Here is a 19,039-nt window from a genome sequence, read left to right as displayed (position 1 = left end):
TGCTGAGTATTCTGCTCATTGAATACAGAATAGAATTGCATTAAACACTGGTTCCCTAAAAATTCATCTGCTGAGTATGAATAGGCTTTATATGTGGCCAAATAAGTATGGGAAATATAGGATTAAACAAAACCCTGTTTTTACTGTGGGATTTCTCAGAATCTTTATCTGCTTATGAAATAGACCTTGCCAAACATCTTTGTCTGCAGAATCTTTCCCTTGGAGCATCTCACGAAACAGGGAACTCTGGGAAATTGTGGTTCAAGACAGAATGAGGCATTAAGGAGATTTTGTCCATGTACAGAGGTGTGCATGGACTCTTGGCTCCTACTTTGACCACTGGAAGCACAGAGAGTGGTGACTTAAATAATTTTTGTTATTTTTGAGCTTAGAAGAATCAGTGTTAGGTTCTCAATATTAGCATATATTTAAAAATTTTTTTCCATAGGTTATTGGGGTACAGATGGTATTTGGTTACATGAGTAGGTTCTTTAGTGGTGGTTTGTGAGACTTTGGTGCACCCATCACCCAAGCAGTATACACTGCACCCTGTTTGTAGTCTTTTATCCCTCCTCCCTCTGCTACCCTTCCCCCCAAGTTCCCAAAGTCCGTTGTATCATCCTTATGCCTTTGTGTCCTTATAGCTTAGCTCCCACATATCAGTGAGAACATATGATGTTTTGTTTTCCATTCTTGAGTTACTTCACTTAGAATAATAGTCACCAATCTCATCCAGATCGCTGTGAATGCTGTTAATTCAATCCTTCTTATGGCTGAGTAGTATTCGATCATATATATATATACATACATACATACATACATACATACATACATATACCACGGTTTCTTTGTCCACTCATTGACTGATGGGCATTTGGGTTGATTCCATGATTTTGCAGTTGTAAATTGTGCTGCTACAAACATGCATGTGCAAGTATCTTTTTCATGTGATGACCTCTTTTCCTGTGGGTCAGAGGATACCCAGTAGTGGGATTGCTGGATCAAATGGTATTTGTACTTTTAATTCTTTAAGGAATCCCCACACTATTTTCCATAGTAGTTGTACTAGTTTACATTTCCAGCAGCATTGTAGAAGTGTTCTCTGATCACCACATCTATGCAAACATCTACTTTTAAAAATTTTTTTTATTATGGTCATTCTTGCAGGATTAAGGTGCTATTGCATTTGTGGTTTTGATTTGCATTTCCCTGATCATTGGTGATGTTGAGCATTTTTTCATATGTTTGTTGGCCATTTGTATATCTTCTTCTTTTTTTTTTTTTTTTTTTTTTTTTTTAAGATGGAGTCTCGCTCTGTCACCCAGGCTGGAGGGCAATGGCACAATCTTGGCTCACTGCAACCTCTGCCTCCCAGGTTCAAGCGATTCTTGTGCCTCAGCCCCCCGAGTAGCTGAGGTTACAGGTGCATGCCACCACACCCGGCTAATTTTTGTATTTTTAGTAGAGACGGGGTTTCACCATGTTGGCCAGGCTGGTCTCAAATTCCTGATCTCAGGTGATATGCCTTCCTCGGCCTCGCAAAGTGCTGGGATTACAAGTGTGAGCCACGGCGCCAGGCCATCTTCTTTTCAGAATTGTCTATTCATGTCCTTAGCTTACTTTTGGATGGGATTGTTTGTTTTTTTCTTACTGATTTAAGTTCATTGTAGATTCTGGATATTGGTCCTTTGTCAGATGTATAGACTGTGAAGATTTTCTCCCACTTTGTGGGTTGTCTCTTTACTCTGCTGACTGTTCCTTTTGCCGTGCAAAAGCTCTTTAAGTCCCAGCTATTTATCTTTGTTTTTATTGCATTTGCTTTTGGGTTCTTGGTCTTGAAATCCTTGCCTAAACCAACGTCTAGAAGAGTTTTTCCAATGTTGTCTTCTAGAATTTTTATAGTTTCATATCTTAGATTTAAGTGCTTAATCCATCTTGAGTTGATTTTTGTATAAGGTGAGAGATGAGGATCCAGTTTCATTCTCCTATGTGTGCTTAGCCAATTATCCCAGCACCATTTGTTAAAAAGGGTGTCCTTTCCCCACTTTATGTTTTTGTTGGCTTTGTAGAAGATCAGTTGGCTTTAAGTATTTGGGCTTATTTCTGGGTTTTCTATTCTGTTCCATTGGTCTATGTGTCTATTTTTGTTGTTGATAATGTTGTTGAGACAGAGTTTCGCTCTTTTGCCCAGGCTGGAGTGAAGTGGTGCAATCTCAGCTCGCTGTAACCTCCTCACCCCTCTGGGTTCAAGCGATTCTCCTGCCTTAGCCTCCTGAATAGCTGGGATTTTAGGTGCAAGCCACCACGCCCGGCTAATTTTTGTTTGTTTTTTTTGAGACAGGTTCTCGCTTTGTTGCCCAGGCTGGAGTGCAGTGGCACCATCTTGGCTCACTGCAACCTCCGTCTTCTGGGTTCAAGCGATTCTCCTGTCTCAGCCTCCCCAGTAGCTGGGACTACAGGTGTGCAATACCACGCCTGGCTAATTTTTATATTTTTAGTAGAGATGGGGTTTTGCCATGTTGGCCAGACTGTTCTCGAACTTCTGACCTGAGGCGATCCATCTGCCTTGGCCTCCCAAAGTGCTGGGATTATAGGCATGAGCCACGGCGCCTGGCCGAAATTTTAAAAAATCTATGTAAAACTTTCAGACCTCTAAGAATGTATCCTTGTGTCCTCATTGGAGAAGCCCTATTTTAGGTGAATGAGATTGAGTTTGTGGGTTTAAGCTAAAGCAATTGTTTCTAGTCTGGATCCATGGAGAACTGCAGGGAATTCTTGGGGTTCCTCATATTACACACAACATTTTGTATGTCTGTGCATATGTACTGCAATAAATGGCAAAATAGCCACAAATTTCCCCGTCAGCATCTGTACCTGACAGTGTGACATTGCGGGTCCTCCCAACAAAAAGTACCATTGATTCATCCACCCCTTCAATGTGGATACCCATTTACTTGCTTTGGCCAGTGGGATGATGCTTTGGCCCCTGTGATGCAGAGACTTGAAAAGCAGTTGACGTTGGATGCTGAGGTTAGCATACGAACGAGCTCCATCTAGTCTGCTGGAAGATGACAGGCCCCACCAAGAAGAATCAGTGTTTTCCAGTCAACTCCTGGCCAACTGCCTGCTGGCTGCCAGGTACTTGTGCCATCTTAGACCATCCAGCCCCTGGATGAGCCACCAGCTGACCTCAGATGCACCAGTGAGCCCAGGTGGATGAGCAGCCATGCCCAGTTGGCCATAGAACAATAATAACTGGCTGTTTTTTTAAACCACTAAGTTTTGGGGTGTTTTGCTACCTAGCAATAGTTGTGTGATACATACACATTTTTAGGAAAGAGAAATTGTGGCTTTTGATGGATTTTTGAAGGCATCTAATATCCTCCAAAAGGGTAACATAGGTCAGAAAAACTTTATTGAGAAACACCAGCTGGAGGTTCTCAGTCTGTTGAGAAACCAGAAAAAGCTCAGAGTGGATTATATGGGTGCATTTTAATAAAGTCTAGGACTAAGTCTAGGATTAGATTAAGAGTGTTGGATAATCGTCGAGGATTAGAAAAGAAATACTTCATTATACTTCGGTTACTTGTGTTCCTTTGGATTTCTATTAGTGTTTTAAGAAAAATGATATTTTTGAGCTAAAAGAAAAGCATAATGCTTTGAAAAACTCTGCCAAGCCCTACCTCTCTGTCAGCCATGCTAGTAGGAGACCTAGCTCTTTGGAATACAAGCTCAGGGCTGCTTACCTGGAATGGCTACTGGAGGGCTATCTGCAGATTCTCATAGAGCTGTGTCTCTGCAGAGCTGTGTGATGCTTTAAAATCTGTTTTATGTGCTTAAATACGCTTGATTATGAATAGAACTTTGGCATCAGGACTAGGAAAAGGTTTTGTCTGTCACAAGATAGTTTGAGTAATGACGTTCTTATGTAGATTAAATATAGCTAGAAGTTCGTAATTAACTTCCACCATTGTGAAGCTTCATGTTAAGGTCATGAAGGAGATGGGGACGAAGCTGGAAGATGTGGCGTTGGAGGAATCGTGGGCTTCCGGGTGGAAGGATCTTACCTTAAAAGGGAGTGAGCTAGGCTGTCCCACTCTGACTATTTATGCCAGAAAGGGGGATGGAGATGGAAGCTTTCCGTGGAGAGTCACAGGATAGGTATCTACCCGTCCTCATGTGGTCGCAGGGCTGATATTGATTATCTTAATCATCAAGAGGATAGACGGCAGGGGTGGATGGAACGTCACCCTTTTTGGCATTAGCTAGAACATCTTTAATTCTTTTAAGCCTTTTCTTCCCCTCTATGCACCAATCCTCTCTTTTCTCAGGGCCTAACCACTTGTGGTTACCCTAGATCGGTATGTTCTGTATTATGCAACATTTCCCTCTTATTTTGGAGCCTCTGTCATTTAGTTCATTCAGGTAAATTAGTTAAATTATTGAACACAGACCATGTGCTGGGCCCTGACAGTAGGGCCACGAGACACAGCTGCCATTTTGAGTCTCATGGCTTTGAGATGGTTAAGAAAACTGAAAAGTCAGCTGGGCGCCGCGGCTCACACCTGTAATCCCAGCACTTTGGGAGGCTGTGGAGGATGGATCACTTGAGGTCAGGAGTGTGAGACCAGCCTGGCCAACATGGTGAAACCTCATCTCTACTATTAAAAAAAAAAAAAAAAAAAAAATTAGCCAGACATGGTGTTGCGTGCTTATAGTCCCAACTACTCGAGAGGCTGATGCAGGAGAATTGCTTGAACCTGTGAGACAGAGGTTGCAGTGAGCTGAGATTGCACCACTGCACTCCATCTTGGGCGACAGAACAAGAATGTCTTAAAAAAAAAAAAAAAAAAAGAGAACTGAAAAGTTAAAGCCTATTCAGGATGCCAGGGAAGGATGGAAGGGAGTGCATTTGATCCATACTAGGTTGAGTACATCTAGGAAGGCTTCCTGGAGGAGGGAGCTCAGAAGTCTTTGGCCAAGATTTTAAAAACCTCAAGTGTAGAATAATTCAAAGCTTGAAAACCTGCCTTGCTGTCCACTGATTGGATATAACATTATTGCTATAAGAGGAATGAACTGAAGCTGAGTTAGAGGTACAATCCTAGTGCTTTGGACAGGGCAAGAATTGCATTAAAAAACCAGGACGGACCAAGTGCTTAAACCGTCATCCTCCTTGTCTTTAGGGATTCTGACTATGACCCATGATCCCTGAATATATAGGTTAACCAGGGCAAAGAAGACAGCGGTGACCTGCCTGATACCCGAGGCAGGACTGTACCCTCTGCCTCAATGTCTGTGCTACTCCGTGTCCCTGTTTGCTTCTTAGCTGCTCATCACCGGGAGCCAGCCTGGCCCTGGGCAGCTGCCTGCTGCCGGGCTCCCGGGGAGAGAAGGTCATCTGTTATGTAAGCACCATCCATATTCTGACTGTTGATCAGGGGCGACATTTAATTTTTTTTCCATTATGTGGAATAATTTAAAAGATTGTGTTACGAGTGTCATTATTATGGCAACTTCTCAGTAATAAAAACAGCATCAATTATTGAACGTTGCCTTGTGTGTCTGGGGTTAAGTGAGGATGGCAGGAGGCAGAGGCTGGGGAATGGGAGGAGGCAGCGCCTATGCTGGGCCCCAGGCAGGCCACCCACCAGCCCCTTCCCTGGCAGCTGCACGTCCCAAGCCCCGGGGTGGCTCCTCTTGAGATGCCTGTACCCTTTTCCACTGGCGTGTAACACTCGGCCTCCATGTAGCTGTGGCTGGCAGGGGGCACCAATCAGTCCCCTGACCTCGGCCTTGGTCCTTCCTCAGGGAGCTCTGACTTGTTGACAAGCTTCAATTAAAGAGACTGCCTTCCTTGGATCACTTGAGGTCAGGAGTTCGAGACCAGCCTGGCCAACATGGTGAAACCCTGTTTCTACTAAAAATACAAATATTAGCCGGGCATGGTGGCGGGCACCTGTAATCCCAGCTACTGGGAAGCTGAGACAGGAGAATCACTTTAATTAGGGAGGCAGAAGTTGCAGTGAGCCGAGATCACACCACTGCACTCCAGCCTGGGCAACAGAGTGAGACTCCGTCTCTCAAGAATCACAAATACAAAATTTAAAAAAACGAAGAGATTGCCCTTCATGGGCCAGCAACGTGCAGGGTCATCAAGCCCTAGTTGAATGAAACCTCAGAACAAAATGAGCAGAGCTCCCCCATCCTGAATCCGTGTCATTGAAGGTGTGTGCGGGTTTGGCGGAGGTCAGGTTTGCCTCCCAGACGCTGGCAGGCGTCACAGGTTGCTTTGTTTTGCCATCCTCGGACACAGTTGTTAGTAGCAATGACTCACCCCAGTGAGGAAGAGCCAGAAAGGAGGTGATGGGACTTAAGACCTATTGAAGGTTGGTACTGGGACCTGCAGCAGATGCACCAAGCTGCTTGCAGCAAGTTTTGAGCGCTGCAGGGTCTGTGGTTCTATGACATCCAATGTGCTTTGCAGGGGCGGGGGGCCTTAGTTCGCCCTTGTAGACTTAATATGCAGATAGCTCTGTCCCTTCAGTGATGCTCTGGCCTGTTTCTCAGGTGACTTGTTTCTTTTGGGGGGCTCTGGAGACATCAGCCACTAGCAGTTGCCCTCCTCCTGCCTGGGACAGCAGGGCACACTGCACAGCCCCAGGATTTTATTTCTCGAAGGAGATGTACGTATTGTTTTGTGAAGCCTTTTTGGTTTAATGTAAGGCATGTTGCAGAGCTGCTTTCCTACCTCCTGCCCCCGTCACCTCCTTCACATTATTTCATCATCTTTCTTTCTTTTTCTCTCTATTTCCTCTCTTTTTTTTTTCTGGAAAGTGCTATCGTTCTTCTTCAGCTCCTGCCTTTCTGCATGGCCTTTCCAAAGTGGGTGGAAGTTGCTCTGTTTATTCTGAGCCAGGGATTGGCCCCCCACCAAGAAGAAGAATCATTATGATAATAATTCCATCCTAAGAGGACAGGAGTCTCAAGTTCCGTGGCCCTGGGTGGTGGGTAGGTGGTACCTCATGCCTCCATTGGCCCACGCCCTGCTTTCTGTACTGAGCTGGGTTTGGAGTGGGTGGGGATGCGGGAAGAAGGACAGGGAAAGGGGATCAGGAGAGGGAACAATGGAGAAGGAGAGGGGGTGACCTTGCAGCTGGAGAAAGAGCCCTTGTATTTGACACCTTGACATTTGGGCGCTGCAAGGTGACACAGCACACTTGAACTATTCAAAGCCCCAGAGGCCTATCTGAAGCACTGTGTGTTGTGGAGACGGGAAAGAGTGACTCACTGACCCGCTGATGGTCAGCAGAGCAGACTGTCGGGGCTGCTGTGGAAAGTCAAGAACAGCTTGCGTTGGTCACGTGTTTGCCCTAAGAAGGATCACGCTCGCACTTTGCCGACCTTGCAGGGCTATAAGGATTGAGTGAGGTAATGTGGATAGAAAGGCATTGCAGAGATGAAAACCAAATCAAACCAAACCAAACCAGAAATGTAAAGAACAGTATCAAGTAAAGAAGAGAGGGATGTAGAGAAGGAATTTCTCCCCGAGGGCCTTGGTTCCTCATGCACAGGCCAAGGCTGTATTTATCTTAGGTGTCCTGGTAAAGAGCTCCAGTGCCCTCAACCTGCAGTCCCCATGCCCAGTGAGCAGATAGGGCTCCATGGCAGCGACGGGAGCTGGGTGCGGGGGATGTGCGGGGCATGTCAGTCCAGCAGGTTGAGAGCCACTTTGCCACAGCAGGGGCTTCTGACTTTCCCCCACCGCCAGGGACACTATGATAAAGCTAGCAAAGCGAGCTGGCATCTCCCTCCACGCTGTTTCTTGAAATTCAGAGGGATATATTCCTCTTTCCTATCAATAATTGAGAGTTGGAGGAATGTTGAGAATCCTGGAAAGGTGTCTAAAAAGAGCCCTGGGAGGCCAGTGCCTGGGATCAGAGGCGTGTGGAGGTTTTGCCAGGTATGGAGACAGCGAAGGAGCTGTCCTTGGCGTTACTCCGGAGATACTTTCTGTAGCTCCCACGCTGCATAGCTGACCCTGGTTGTTCTGAAGGCTAAATGTTGGAGGGAGCACATGGGGGAAGGAAGGGGTACAGGCGGGAGTGGGTACAGGTGGAGATAATGGATCTCTGTCTAGCTTTTAAAAGGGCAGCTTCTAAGTGAAGTTAGGGTGGGATTTTCTTAGTGCTTGTCTCCCTGCCCCTAAAATGCTGAAATAAAGCAATGCAACCCACAGAATATAGATTGATAGAAAGGCGAAAAGAGATGGAGGGGAAGAGGGAGTCAGTGTTTGAGCAAAAACCTGAAAGTAAGGGAAGAACAAATACCATCTTCCCACAAAGACCTCTCTCGGCATCTTCCCTAAAGGAACACTCCATCTTTACAGTTAATAATGGGCTAGTACATGTAAAATGCTTGGAACATCACCCGGCACAAACCAGAAACCAGCCTGTATTATATGGGCTGGGTTCTGGTTTGTGCCAGGCAATGTTCTAGGATGGCTGTGAATTACAGATATGGCTTATTTTTCTTCTGGCATTATCACTACCTGGCACTATTATTTTTTAGTTTCTCGTGATGGGTTTATTATCATCTGTCTCTCGAAGGAGAATGTAGGATTCATGAGGACAGGAGACTTGGCTTTTTTGAATTGCCAGTACCTGGAGCATCTCTGATACAGAGTTGACACTTAATAGAAATCTATGGGGTGCATGAAGGTGGGCAGGGAGTCTTCCTAGAGAAACTAGCAAAATTCTTCTCTTTACAGTAAAAAGAGGGTATGTGAGTTTCCAGCGTTACAGGGAGCTGTGGCATCCTGATTGATCATCCTAATTCTTTCTAAAGCAGGTATCTTAAGCTCAGCACTATTGACATTTTGCTGGCTTTTTTTTTTTTTTTTTGGCGACAGGGTCACTCTCCGTTGCCCAAGCTGGAGTGCAGTAGTGTGATCTTGGCCCGCTGCAGCCTCGCCTTCCTGGGCTTAAGCAGTCCTCCTGCCACAGCCTCCCAAGTAGCTTGGGACTACAGGCATATGCCATCATACCTGGCTAAATTTTTTTTTTAAGAGATGGGGCCTCACTATGTTGCCTAGGCTGGTCTTGAACTCCCGGGCTCAAGTGATCCTCCCGCCTTGGCCTTCAGAAGTGCTGGGATTATAGGCATGAGCCACTGTGCCTGGCCGTGGCTCATTCTCTGTTGTGGGGGCTGTCCTATGCATTGTTGGATGTTTCATAGCATCTGTGGTCTCTGCCCACTAGAGATATCAGCAGCATCCTCAGCCCCCCAGTTATGACATTCCAAAATGCCCAGTGTTCAGTGTCTTCTGGGTGGGGGGAACAAAAATCACATAATTGAAAACAAATGTTCTAAATGAAAACCAGGGTCTCTGCAAGCTGCACCTTACCAGATGGGCTTCAATCAAACACACAGTTGCAGCTTAATGCGTATTAATGCTGCGGCATTTCTTCTGTAATGAAATGGTTCTCCTTCTATTCCTTCCCCCAGTTACACATCAATCACATTATAAAAAGAAAGAAGACAAAGGAAGGAAAATCAGCTGACATACTTTCATAGTGAAACATATCTTTTATTGCTGCAATGATTCCTTGGATGTCAGCCGGAGATGTAGAATTAGAAATAATTAAAGCATATAAACAAAGAGCTGTGACTTCATGGTCCGTGGCATATCACACAGACACCAGGTGTCAGCAGGGTTAGGGAGGGGGGTTTCTACAGAGGCAGAGACCGGCCTTCCCAAAGCCTCTCTGTTCCCAGGATTCTGGCCATCTGTAGGTCTACCTTAACCGTAATACTGCAGGGCAGCTGCCTTTATGTGACAGAAGGGGTGGATACCCAAAGGGAACTGAAAACTTGTACAAGGGTAGCTCAAACAGGGGCAGGAGGCTTTTTTTTGTTTGTTTGTTTAGTTTAAACAAAGTTACATGGGGGTGTTGGCACCTTTATTAAAGGACATTCACAGAGGACATCGCAAATAAATGATGACAATAGGGATGTCTAGACAAATGAGAATAGATGAGAGGAAGGGCTTATGTGTTCATTTTCAACATTTGGTTGCAAGCAGATAATGAAATAAAAGATCTGAATCATTAGGTTCTCTTTCTTAACTCTCATCATCATGACAGTGAAAAAACAAGAAGGGGTGTGTGTGTGTGTGTGTGTGTGTGTGTGTGTGTGTGTGTGTGTGTGTGTGTGTATCAGTCACAGCAGCCTGGTATCCCTTTTGTGAGATTCCTTCATGAAAGGAACTTATCCAAGAAAATTGTTTTAGTATTTTTTTAAATAAATGGATGCATTTATGTGATTAGATTTTAAGCCTTCTCCTCTCCCGCATTAGAGACACGTATTTTAAATGAAAACTTTGTTTGTTTGGACCTATTTTTGCTTGGTGCTGTGGCCTGAAAATGTTTGCATCCCCTCAGAATTCCTATGTTGAAATCCTAACTGCCACAGTGATTGTATTAGGAGGCGGGACCTTTGGGTGATCATTGGATTATGAGGGTAGAACCCTCATGAGTGGGATTAATGCTGTAATAAAAGACGTGTGAAAGAGACCCGTTGCCCCTTCCATAGCTAGCCTGTGCCATCGTGAACCAAGAAGCAGGCTCTCACCAGTCACTGACTCTGCTGGTACCTTGATTGGAATTTCCTGCCTCCAGAAACTGTGATACATTTCTGTTGTTTAAAAGCTGGCTGGGTGCAGTGACTCACACCTGTAATCCCAGCACTTTGGGAGGCCGAGGCAGGTGGATCACTTGAGGTCAGGAGTTTGAGACCAGCCCGGCCAACATGGTGAAACCCTATCTCCATTAAAAACATAAAAATTAGCCGGGCATGGTGGTGAGTGCCTGTAATCCCAGCTACTCGGGAGGCTGAGGCAGGAGAATTGCTTGAACACGGTGGGGCAGAGGTTGCTGTGAGCTGAGCTTGCACCACTGCACTCTAGCCTGGGTGACAGAGTGAAACTCTGTCTCAAAAAAAAAAAAAAAAAAAAAAAAAGCTGCCCAGTATATGGTATTTTATTTTATGGCAGCCTGAACAGACAGAGACACCTAGTTTTCAAGAAATATCTACATTTTTTGCCAATTGAGATGATTCTGCGTCCCTTTCCTTAGCTTTGAGGTGTTTGGATGAAAGTGGAGGTGCTTGTGTAGTTGGTTGAGTCTCTCCTCTGCCTTGTTGTTCCTGTTGAGATCCTGTGCATTTGTAAGTGGTCAGCGGGGTTGGGGCTTCCAGATGATGCCTTTGGAAGAGAAGCTTACCACCCCATTATGGATTCATTTATTTACTCCCAAGTGGAACACAAGCTTCAGAAGAACCAGGACTTTGTCTCTTTCACTAAATATCCACAGGGTTGGCAGTTGATTAATATTTGTCAAATAAATGTGAGGATCAAATGCACGATTTTGCCTGGTTAATGCGAAACAGTCAAACTGATCAGTGCTTAACTAATTAGGACAAAGCTGAAGAATGACATGATTGTTTTAAGGTCATCTGGAGTTAACTCTAAATATGTGTGCATTCTCTGCAACTCGCACTGCTTCCTTCCTTTGAGATGCTTTTGTTTGGATTCCTCTTTTGATCTCATAAGACACGTGAAGATGTGGAGATGGTGAATTCCTAAATAAGTTGACCATGATTCCTGTACTGAGACTGCCATTTATGTGAACCTGCCATATGGACTTCTTTTGATAGGTCAGGAACCAACTTCATTGCTTATTTGCGTGGCAGTGATGACGCTTGCAGTGGGGTTTTGTGTGTGCAGTGATGACTCTTGCAGTGGGGTTTTGTGTGTGTGTGTGGCGATGGTGCTTGCAGTGGGGTTTTGTGTGTGTGCAGTGATGACGCTTGCAGTGGGGTTTTGTGTGTGTGCGGCGATGGCGCTTGCAGTGGGGTTTTGTGTGTGTGCGGCAATGACGCTTGCAGTGGAGTTTTGGTGTTTGGGTCCAATCTTTCCTGGTATATATTTTCCCCATTTTTAGGATCAGCACTGACTTTTTAGATCGTGTTGTTTTTTTCTTTTTTGTAACCACTAAAGTGCTATACCTGGAAAGTTTGTCATCTTCCTGAAGACCCAGCATGGCCTGGCATCTGGGTTGGCCGGAGGGCTGGCTCAGCTGTGGTGGTCTTGGCAGAGATTGGCAAGTTGCCTCAGCACCCATGAGCCAGAAGCATCTGGGGAATTAACACAGTAGTGGTGCTCTAGTGATGTTACTGCTTCTTGTTTCAGGGTGCAGCAGAAGATCCCCAGACGGCCCTGGCACTGAACTTCGGCTCTACGTTGATGAATAAGAAGTCTGATCCTGAGGGTCCCACGCTGCTCTTCCCTGAGAGTGAACTTTCCATCCGGATAGGTAGAGCTGGGCTTCTTTCAGGCAAGCTCTTTGCTGCAGACACTGAGCTGAGTCAGGCAATATGGACATGGGGGCTGGTGGTAGGATGAATAGTGAGAGAAATGCCAGGCACTGTCTTATCCCTCCGAATCACTCACCCTACTACTGCATGGAGCTAAACTGGCATCTGGCCCAGCACCTTCATTTCTCATTTGTTGTCCAAACTGCATGCTTAGTCTACAGGAGGTAACGGTACCTTTTGATCATCTTTTCAACTTGGACAGGTGGACAGTGGGGTCACTCTGATGGTGATGGGGCTGCTTTGGGTTAGAGAGTACCAGCATTTGTCCCTCAGTGTCCCCCTCTCTGATGAACCCTGAATACTCCTTTTCATTTGTGTTGTAATTTACATCTTTTTGATTTACCTGGGGAGACTGCTGTGGATTTTTTTTTTTTCCCCGAGATGGAGTCTTGCTCTGTCGCTCAGGCTGGAGTGCAGTGGCATGATCTCGGCCCACTGCAGCCTCCACCTTTCAGGTTCAAGGGATTCTCCTGCCTCAACTTCCCAAGTAGCTGGGACTACAGTTTCACTCCTGGCTAATTTTTTGTACTTTTAGTAGAGATGATGTTTCACCAATTTGGCCAGGCTGGTCTTGAACTCCTGACTTCAGGTGATCTGCCCGCCTCGGCTTCCTAAAGTGCTGGAATTACAGACATGAGCCACCGCACCCAGCCAACTGTGGATGTTTCTCTCACTGATTCCGTTTGGAGCCAGAAAAGCTAAAGACGCTGACAGCATAGTCATGCCTTTTCTCTGAGTTAGAGGGAATGCGTCCCTCAAGAGGAATCAGATAGCAATTACTGAAGCTCGGTGGGGAGAGGCGCAGAGTGGGCTGTTGCCCTTTGAGAAGTCGTTGAAGATGGAATGCAATACGTTGTTTTCCAACCTTGGGGTCAGACACCTCTCCTTCTTGCCTCTCATTGTTTACTAAGGACACTTGGCTAGTTTAAGGGCCAATGAGCATGAGGAGAGTTGGATGCCTTTTTTTCCCCTTTGGATTTATGTAAGAAGTTCCCCATTTAATCCTGCAAGACCCCAGGGATGAAAACCATGCCAAGATGCTGTGGAGAATGGGCCCCTCCTCACTTATGTGGAGTGCTCTCCTGAGTGAGTTAAGGAAAAGCAAATTGGTGACCAGTCACTGTGTTCACAGGAGTGATTTCAGGGAGAACAGTCCTTTCCCATTTCCATGCTGGCATTTTAATTGAATCTTTTTGCCGTCTCTATGCTAAGATGATCTCTACTCCTTAGGGAGAGCAAAAGTACAACAGTTACAGCTATGCTGCAGCCAGGGCTCTGGTATCTGTGTTCAGATTATGTCCTGCATGAATTATTCATGGAGAACTCAAATGTCTCCTCCATTTGGGTTAATCCTCGCTGCCACCCACAACTTCCTATGTGGGATGGAACCAGGAAATAAAAATTTCATCCAATGTGAGCTTAAATCATAGAGGGTTAGAACGACAAATCTTCCTCCTGCCTCCAATCACACTTGTCACTTATACCCATCAGAACGCTTTAGGTATCATCGTCTCTTTTTACTGGAACATAGTCAAGGACTGTCTGGTGACACAGTAGAGCACTGTATTCAAGTAAAACTTGTCATTTTTCATGCCGAGTTCTGAACACAAGGCCACAGGCCTTTTCTGTCTGTTTTCACTAACATGACTATGCTGGGCTCCTGGGTTCCCCTTTGAAGACCTTATGATCCTGATTCTGAGCCTTCTCTAGGATATAAAAGTTGGCCAGACTTTATCTGATTTTTCTATCTTCAGGGCCATGGGCTGGTGGGGTTGGGGGAAGGTGGTACAGTGAATTCAGTGCCTGTCAGTCAAAAAAGGTAAAAACTGGCAAACCCTTGGATGGACATTTTCCAGTGGAGCCACAGCCAGGACAGGGTCAGGGGAGTTGGCTCTGCAGGACAGCCTCTGGGGACTGCTGGGTCTTCTTGGCCAACCCAGAGTTAAGTGGTAGGGGAGTGAGGTGTGTGGGAGGGAGTTGTAATCCAGTCCCCCTGCTCAAGAACACTAGGCACAGCCTGTTACCAGGTTACCAAGCAACCCTTGTAACCGTTGCTAGCTGTTCAGCTACAAAGGCAAATGCAGCTCTTGGGGAAGCACAGAGATGATCTCCCAGCCATCTCTTGAAAGGTCGCTGTTCTTCTCACCTGGACACGCCTGTGGGTGTCAGGCAGCTGAGGACTCCAAAACTGATAATGGCTATTTGATGACTGGCTTCATGCAGATCGAGCCTGAATATGCATTATTTGTACCATCTGGATTTGTCCTTAAGCTTGCTATAAATGGAGCAAGGAGATTGGTTTAATGGGTATTTAGTGAATAACATTAGCCTTTAAAACATAATATTGGTGCTGCTGTTGTAATGTCCCATAATTGGTTCGGCCAGAGGAAGAGCTAGAAAGGCCACACTCTGGGAGAGGAGTTCAGCTGCTCTGAGGAGCAGCAGCAGTGATGGCAGCCTGAGCTGGGAAAAGCATTTATGAGATACTTTCCTATTTAGGTCTTAGTGTGCAGTGTTTTCTGATATCAACTATTCTCAAGGCTGGGGATATTTTGGGACTTAGGTAGGCCAGAAGAAGTTCCTTTAAATCTGTCAGTCTCTCTTTCTTTCATTCTTTCTCCCATCCATCCATCCATCCATGCATCCATCTCCAATTAGCTTTCTTTTAATTAAAAATATAATGACATCAGCTAAAAGTAATTTTTCTTCCACCTTCAAATCCCTTATGGTCCAGTCCTCCCATCTCAGACACAAACATCATTTCTAGTTTCTTGTGCATCCTTTCAGAATTATTATGTTTATATAATCACACCTGACCCATTGTCCTATATTGTGTGTTTTTGCACTTAACAGTACCCTTGGGTATTTTTTTCCTGGGGTGCTCATAGATCCATCCCATTCTTGTTATTGGCCATGATGCTACCTAATTAGCCCTCTCTGGATGCCCATGAGGTTAATTCTGTTGCTTTGCTATTACAAAGAATGTGGCACAGAGCATTTTAGTATCTACATCTCTGTGGACAGTTATAGTGTTGAGTAAATTCTAGAAATCAGGCCAGAAGTTCTTTATATCTGGGCTCCATGCATGAGTACCAAAGGACTCACGAGCCTCTTGACATTTTATGCAAAGTCTCTGTGTGTGTGTGTGTGTGTGTGTGTGTGTGTGTGTGTGTGTTTGAAAGGCAAGGGACTATAAGTTATATTTCATCACACCCCAGATGGCTGCATACCCCCAGTGTTGTTCAAGATCTTGGGCTTCTCTGTCTCGGTTGTCCCCACTCAGCTGTCAAGTTGAGTTTTCTTCTTTTCTTCGTAGCATCCTCTGTAGGCTAAAGAGAAGGTAGTTAAAAGTGAATCAGTTGATTCTCTTACTAATTGTTAATTGCCCCATTTAAATATGCAGTATGTTCTGGGGGAGGAAGTTGAAATGTTACCAAGCATCAATGGGCTTGCTGCCTGACGCACACAGAGGCCAATACCATGGCACTGGCTTTTGAGAGAAGAACAGCTTTATTGGGAGTCAAGTCAACTGGCAGGGAGACAGGAGGGAATGCCCAAATCTGTCTCCCTGAGCTAGGGGTTGGGTTGGGTTTTATAAGCATAAGTAATGAGGTGTGATCTGATTGGATCTTGCAATGAGGTGATGTTAGGAGGCATTATCTGATTGGATCCTGCCATGGGGTGATGCCAGAGTTCAATCTGATTGGATCCTGGATGCTGTCATGTGGTGTCTGCTTCTTAATTCAGTCCCACTCCTCTGTCCCAGCACTTAGGTTCCCCCTGTGGTTGTACACTTGGTTCATCTGAGCATGCTCAGGTTACATGACCTGAGGGTCCATGGCAACTGAAAAGCAGCTCACAGCTTTGTTACATAAAAGTTGAACCAGATTGGTCTGATGCAGTTATAGATACTCTTCACTAGTGAACTTTGTCATCACTATTATTATTGGTGAATTTCATTGGTCTATTAGCATAGGAGAATTGCCTATCATTTTGTGTATCTGTGGAAAGACCAGGAGAAGGCATTATTTTCTGGTAGAGCAAGAGGTGGATTTACTTTAGGAGATTACTCAGTTGTGAGGTGCCATCTGTGCATTTTCTGTAAATCTTTCTGAAGTGTTGGGGGAAAAAGTGAATGGGTACTCAAGTCAGGGAAGCGTAAGCCGTGCGACACTCAGGTAAGAAACAGATTTTTCTCTTAATGCCCTATTCTTATAGGAAAATTCACTTGGCAATAAGAATTCTACCTACACAGCCTTGCAGATCTGATGCAGTTATCGAAGCCATGTTTTGCAAAATGAAACTGATGCCAAGCTGGTGTCAAGTGGATTATAGATTATAGAACTGCAGTCACTGGCCATTAGCTAAGTGTCTTTGTTTTCTACTCTAAAATCTTGAATTCCTTATTGGTTCTGCTTCTGATTTGCTGCGTGGCACTCTTCCTGTGGAAATGGTCTTGCAGGAGATGATTTTCCTTTCTAACTCAAGCTTCTCAAGTGCCCAACCCCGGATCAGCAACCCCAGGGTTTGTCCTGTTCGGGAACACGATGGAGTTCAGGTGCTCTTTGATCCCCTTCTTCCACCTCAAGACACTCTCTCTTCTCCAGGTATCACAGTGTCCTCTTTTAATCTTGTATTTGGAATCATCCTTTTCTCCCATTTTCCCTGTTAAACATCCTCCCTTAGGTGCCTTTGGAAAAAGATTTGATGAACTGAAGAACAGGCAGGTATTGGCCATTGACTTCATGTTTTACTACTGCTTATGTGTTTGTCTGTTGACTGGGAACAGTTTCTCTAGTTCAACAATGAACCCAGTAGGTGGGTTTTCACACTGGCTAGCCTTTGGAGGATTGCATTTTTTTAGACATAACGTGTGGGGCTTAGGGAGGGCAGCCAGGCTGTGTGGGATGCAATCTCTTCTCTGAAGCAGCTGGTTCTCGCTATAAGCTCAGCCACGTACATTCCACTCCCAATTTTCCTTGGCACTAAAACTGCTTGGAATAGCCTAAGTCTAGGGAAGCAAAGACAACTTATTTAAACAGCTTCACAGTTCCTATTACCTTTCTTTTTCTGTATCTTCTAACTTTCCATGTCTTCCTGAAGGACATGTTCCTTTTGTCACTGATATTTCCAGTCAAATTTAGTGATCTTAAATTTGATCGAGAGTGTGGTGTAACTCCTAGGAGAAATTCTGAGGTTTATAACTAGGTTTCCGAAATAATGTGTTTGGGGAAGTCTCTGAGATGTTATTAATTTTGACTTTTTATTGGTAAGATCTCTAAAAATGAAAGAGTATTTTCACAACAGTTCATGTAGATATAATTTCTTGGCATGTGGTTTTGGCAATCAGAGTTTTATTTATTTATTTTTTTCCCTGTATCTGCTTGGTTAGGGGAGACTTTAAAATCTTGTCCTGGCCCAATTGAGAGGAGTTATCTAGGAACTGAAAAATAGGTAGGCCCTGGCTGCTACCTCCTTTCTGGGCTAAGACCTGTAACCTGGGTTTCTTTATTTAAAGCATGAGAATGCACCTGTAATCCCAGCACTTTGGGAGGCTGAGGCAGGTGGATCACCTGAGGTCATGAGTTCGAGACCAGCCTGGCCAACATGGTAAAACCCTTGTCTCTACTAAAAAGAAATAATAATAATACAAAAATTAGCCAGGCGTGGTGGCACACGCCTGTAATCACAACTACTTGGGAGGCTGAGGCAAGAGAATCACTTGAACCCAGGAGGCAGAGGCTGCAGTGAGCTGAGATTGTACCACTGCGCTCCAGCCTGGGCGACAGAGTGAGACTCTGTCTCAATAAATAAATAAATAAATAAATAAATAAATAGAATGAAGCAAACCAGTGTTAAAATGTGCTGCACAAAAATATTTTGCAGGAGGGCAAAGGGCTTAATAATAATAACTGCCAGAAGCTTTTTCGCATCTGGATATTAAATAAACAATGCAGAGATACCTTCTTGGACAGGGCTCTGTGCAGGCAGCATGAGACCGTTAGTGTCCTAGCTCATGGGAACATTATCAGGGTGGGTACACTTTATAGAGTCTTTTGCTTCTGAAGAGTGTTCTATTTTGCCTAATATGGAGCACTCAAATAGCACTTTATCTGCTTCTGCCTTTCAAAAAAAAAAAACACAGTCCTGATTTTCTAAGCCAGGCAGTAATTTCAGAGCAAATTTTCATGTGGCATGAGGCTAGAGGCAATTTGGCACTTACATGTGTTTGCTAGGGCTGCTGTAGCAAAATACCACAAACCGGGTGGCTTAAACTGCAGAAATTTATTTTTTTCACAGTTCTGGAGGCTGGAAGTCCAAGACTAATAGTTGGCAAGATTGGTCGGTTTCTTCTGGGCCTTTCTCCTTGGCTGGTAGATGGCTGTTGTCTCCCTGTGACTTCACATGGTCTGTCTTTTTATCGAGACAGGGTGTCACTGTGTCACCCAGGCTGGAGTGCAGTGGTGCGATCATGGCTCACTGTAGCCTCAACCTCCTGGGCTCAAGCTATCCTCTCACCTCAGCCCCCGGAGTAGCTGGGACTACAGGAGCGCACCACCACACCTGGCTAATTTTTGTATTTTTTGTAGAGATGGCATTTTGC

General features: G+C 44.9%; 1 protein-coding gene across 9 annotated transcripts in view; it reads left to right on the top strand.

The window, feature by feature from the left end:
• The window catches only part of SLC39A11 (solute carrier family 39 member 11), a 569,718-nt gene that overhangs the window by 244,602 nt on the left and 306,077 nt on the right, over positions 1-19,039 (top strand). For 7 of the 9 annotated variants that reach the window (XM_054459871.2, XM_054459869.2, XM_054459874.2 and 4 more), the window contains one exon: positions 12,251-12,395. In XM_054459871.2, the coding sequence (XP_054315846.2) occupies positions 12,251-12,395 (145 nt within the window). The remainder of the gene's footprint in view (positions 1-12,250; positions 12,396-19,039) is intronic. The other 2 variants (XM_063655393.1, XM_054459872.2) reach the window with 1 other exon arrangement.

The sequence above is a fragment of the Pongo pygmaeus genome, chromosome 19, assembly GCF_028885625.2.
Source record: "Pongo pygmaeus isolate AG05252 chromosome 19, NHGRI_mPonPyg2-v2.0_pri, whole genome shotgun sequence".
Classification (NCBI taxonomy): Eukaryota; Metazoa; Chordata; class Mammalia; order Primates; family Hominidae; genus Pongo; species Pongo pygmaeus.
The sequence above is the reverse complement of the archived record's forward strand: the minus strand, read 5'-3'. Positions and strand labels throughout refer to the sequence as shown.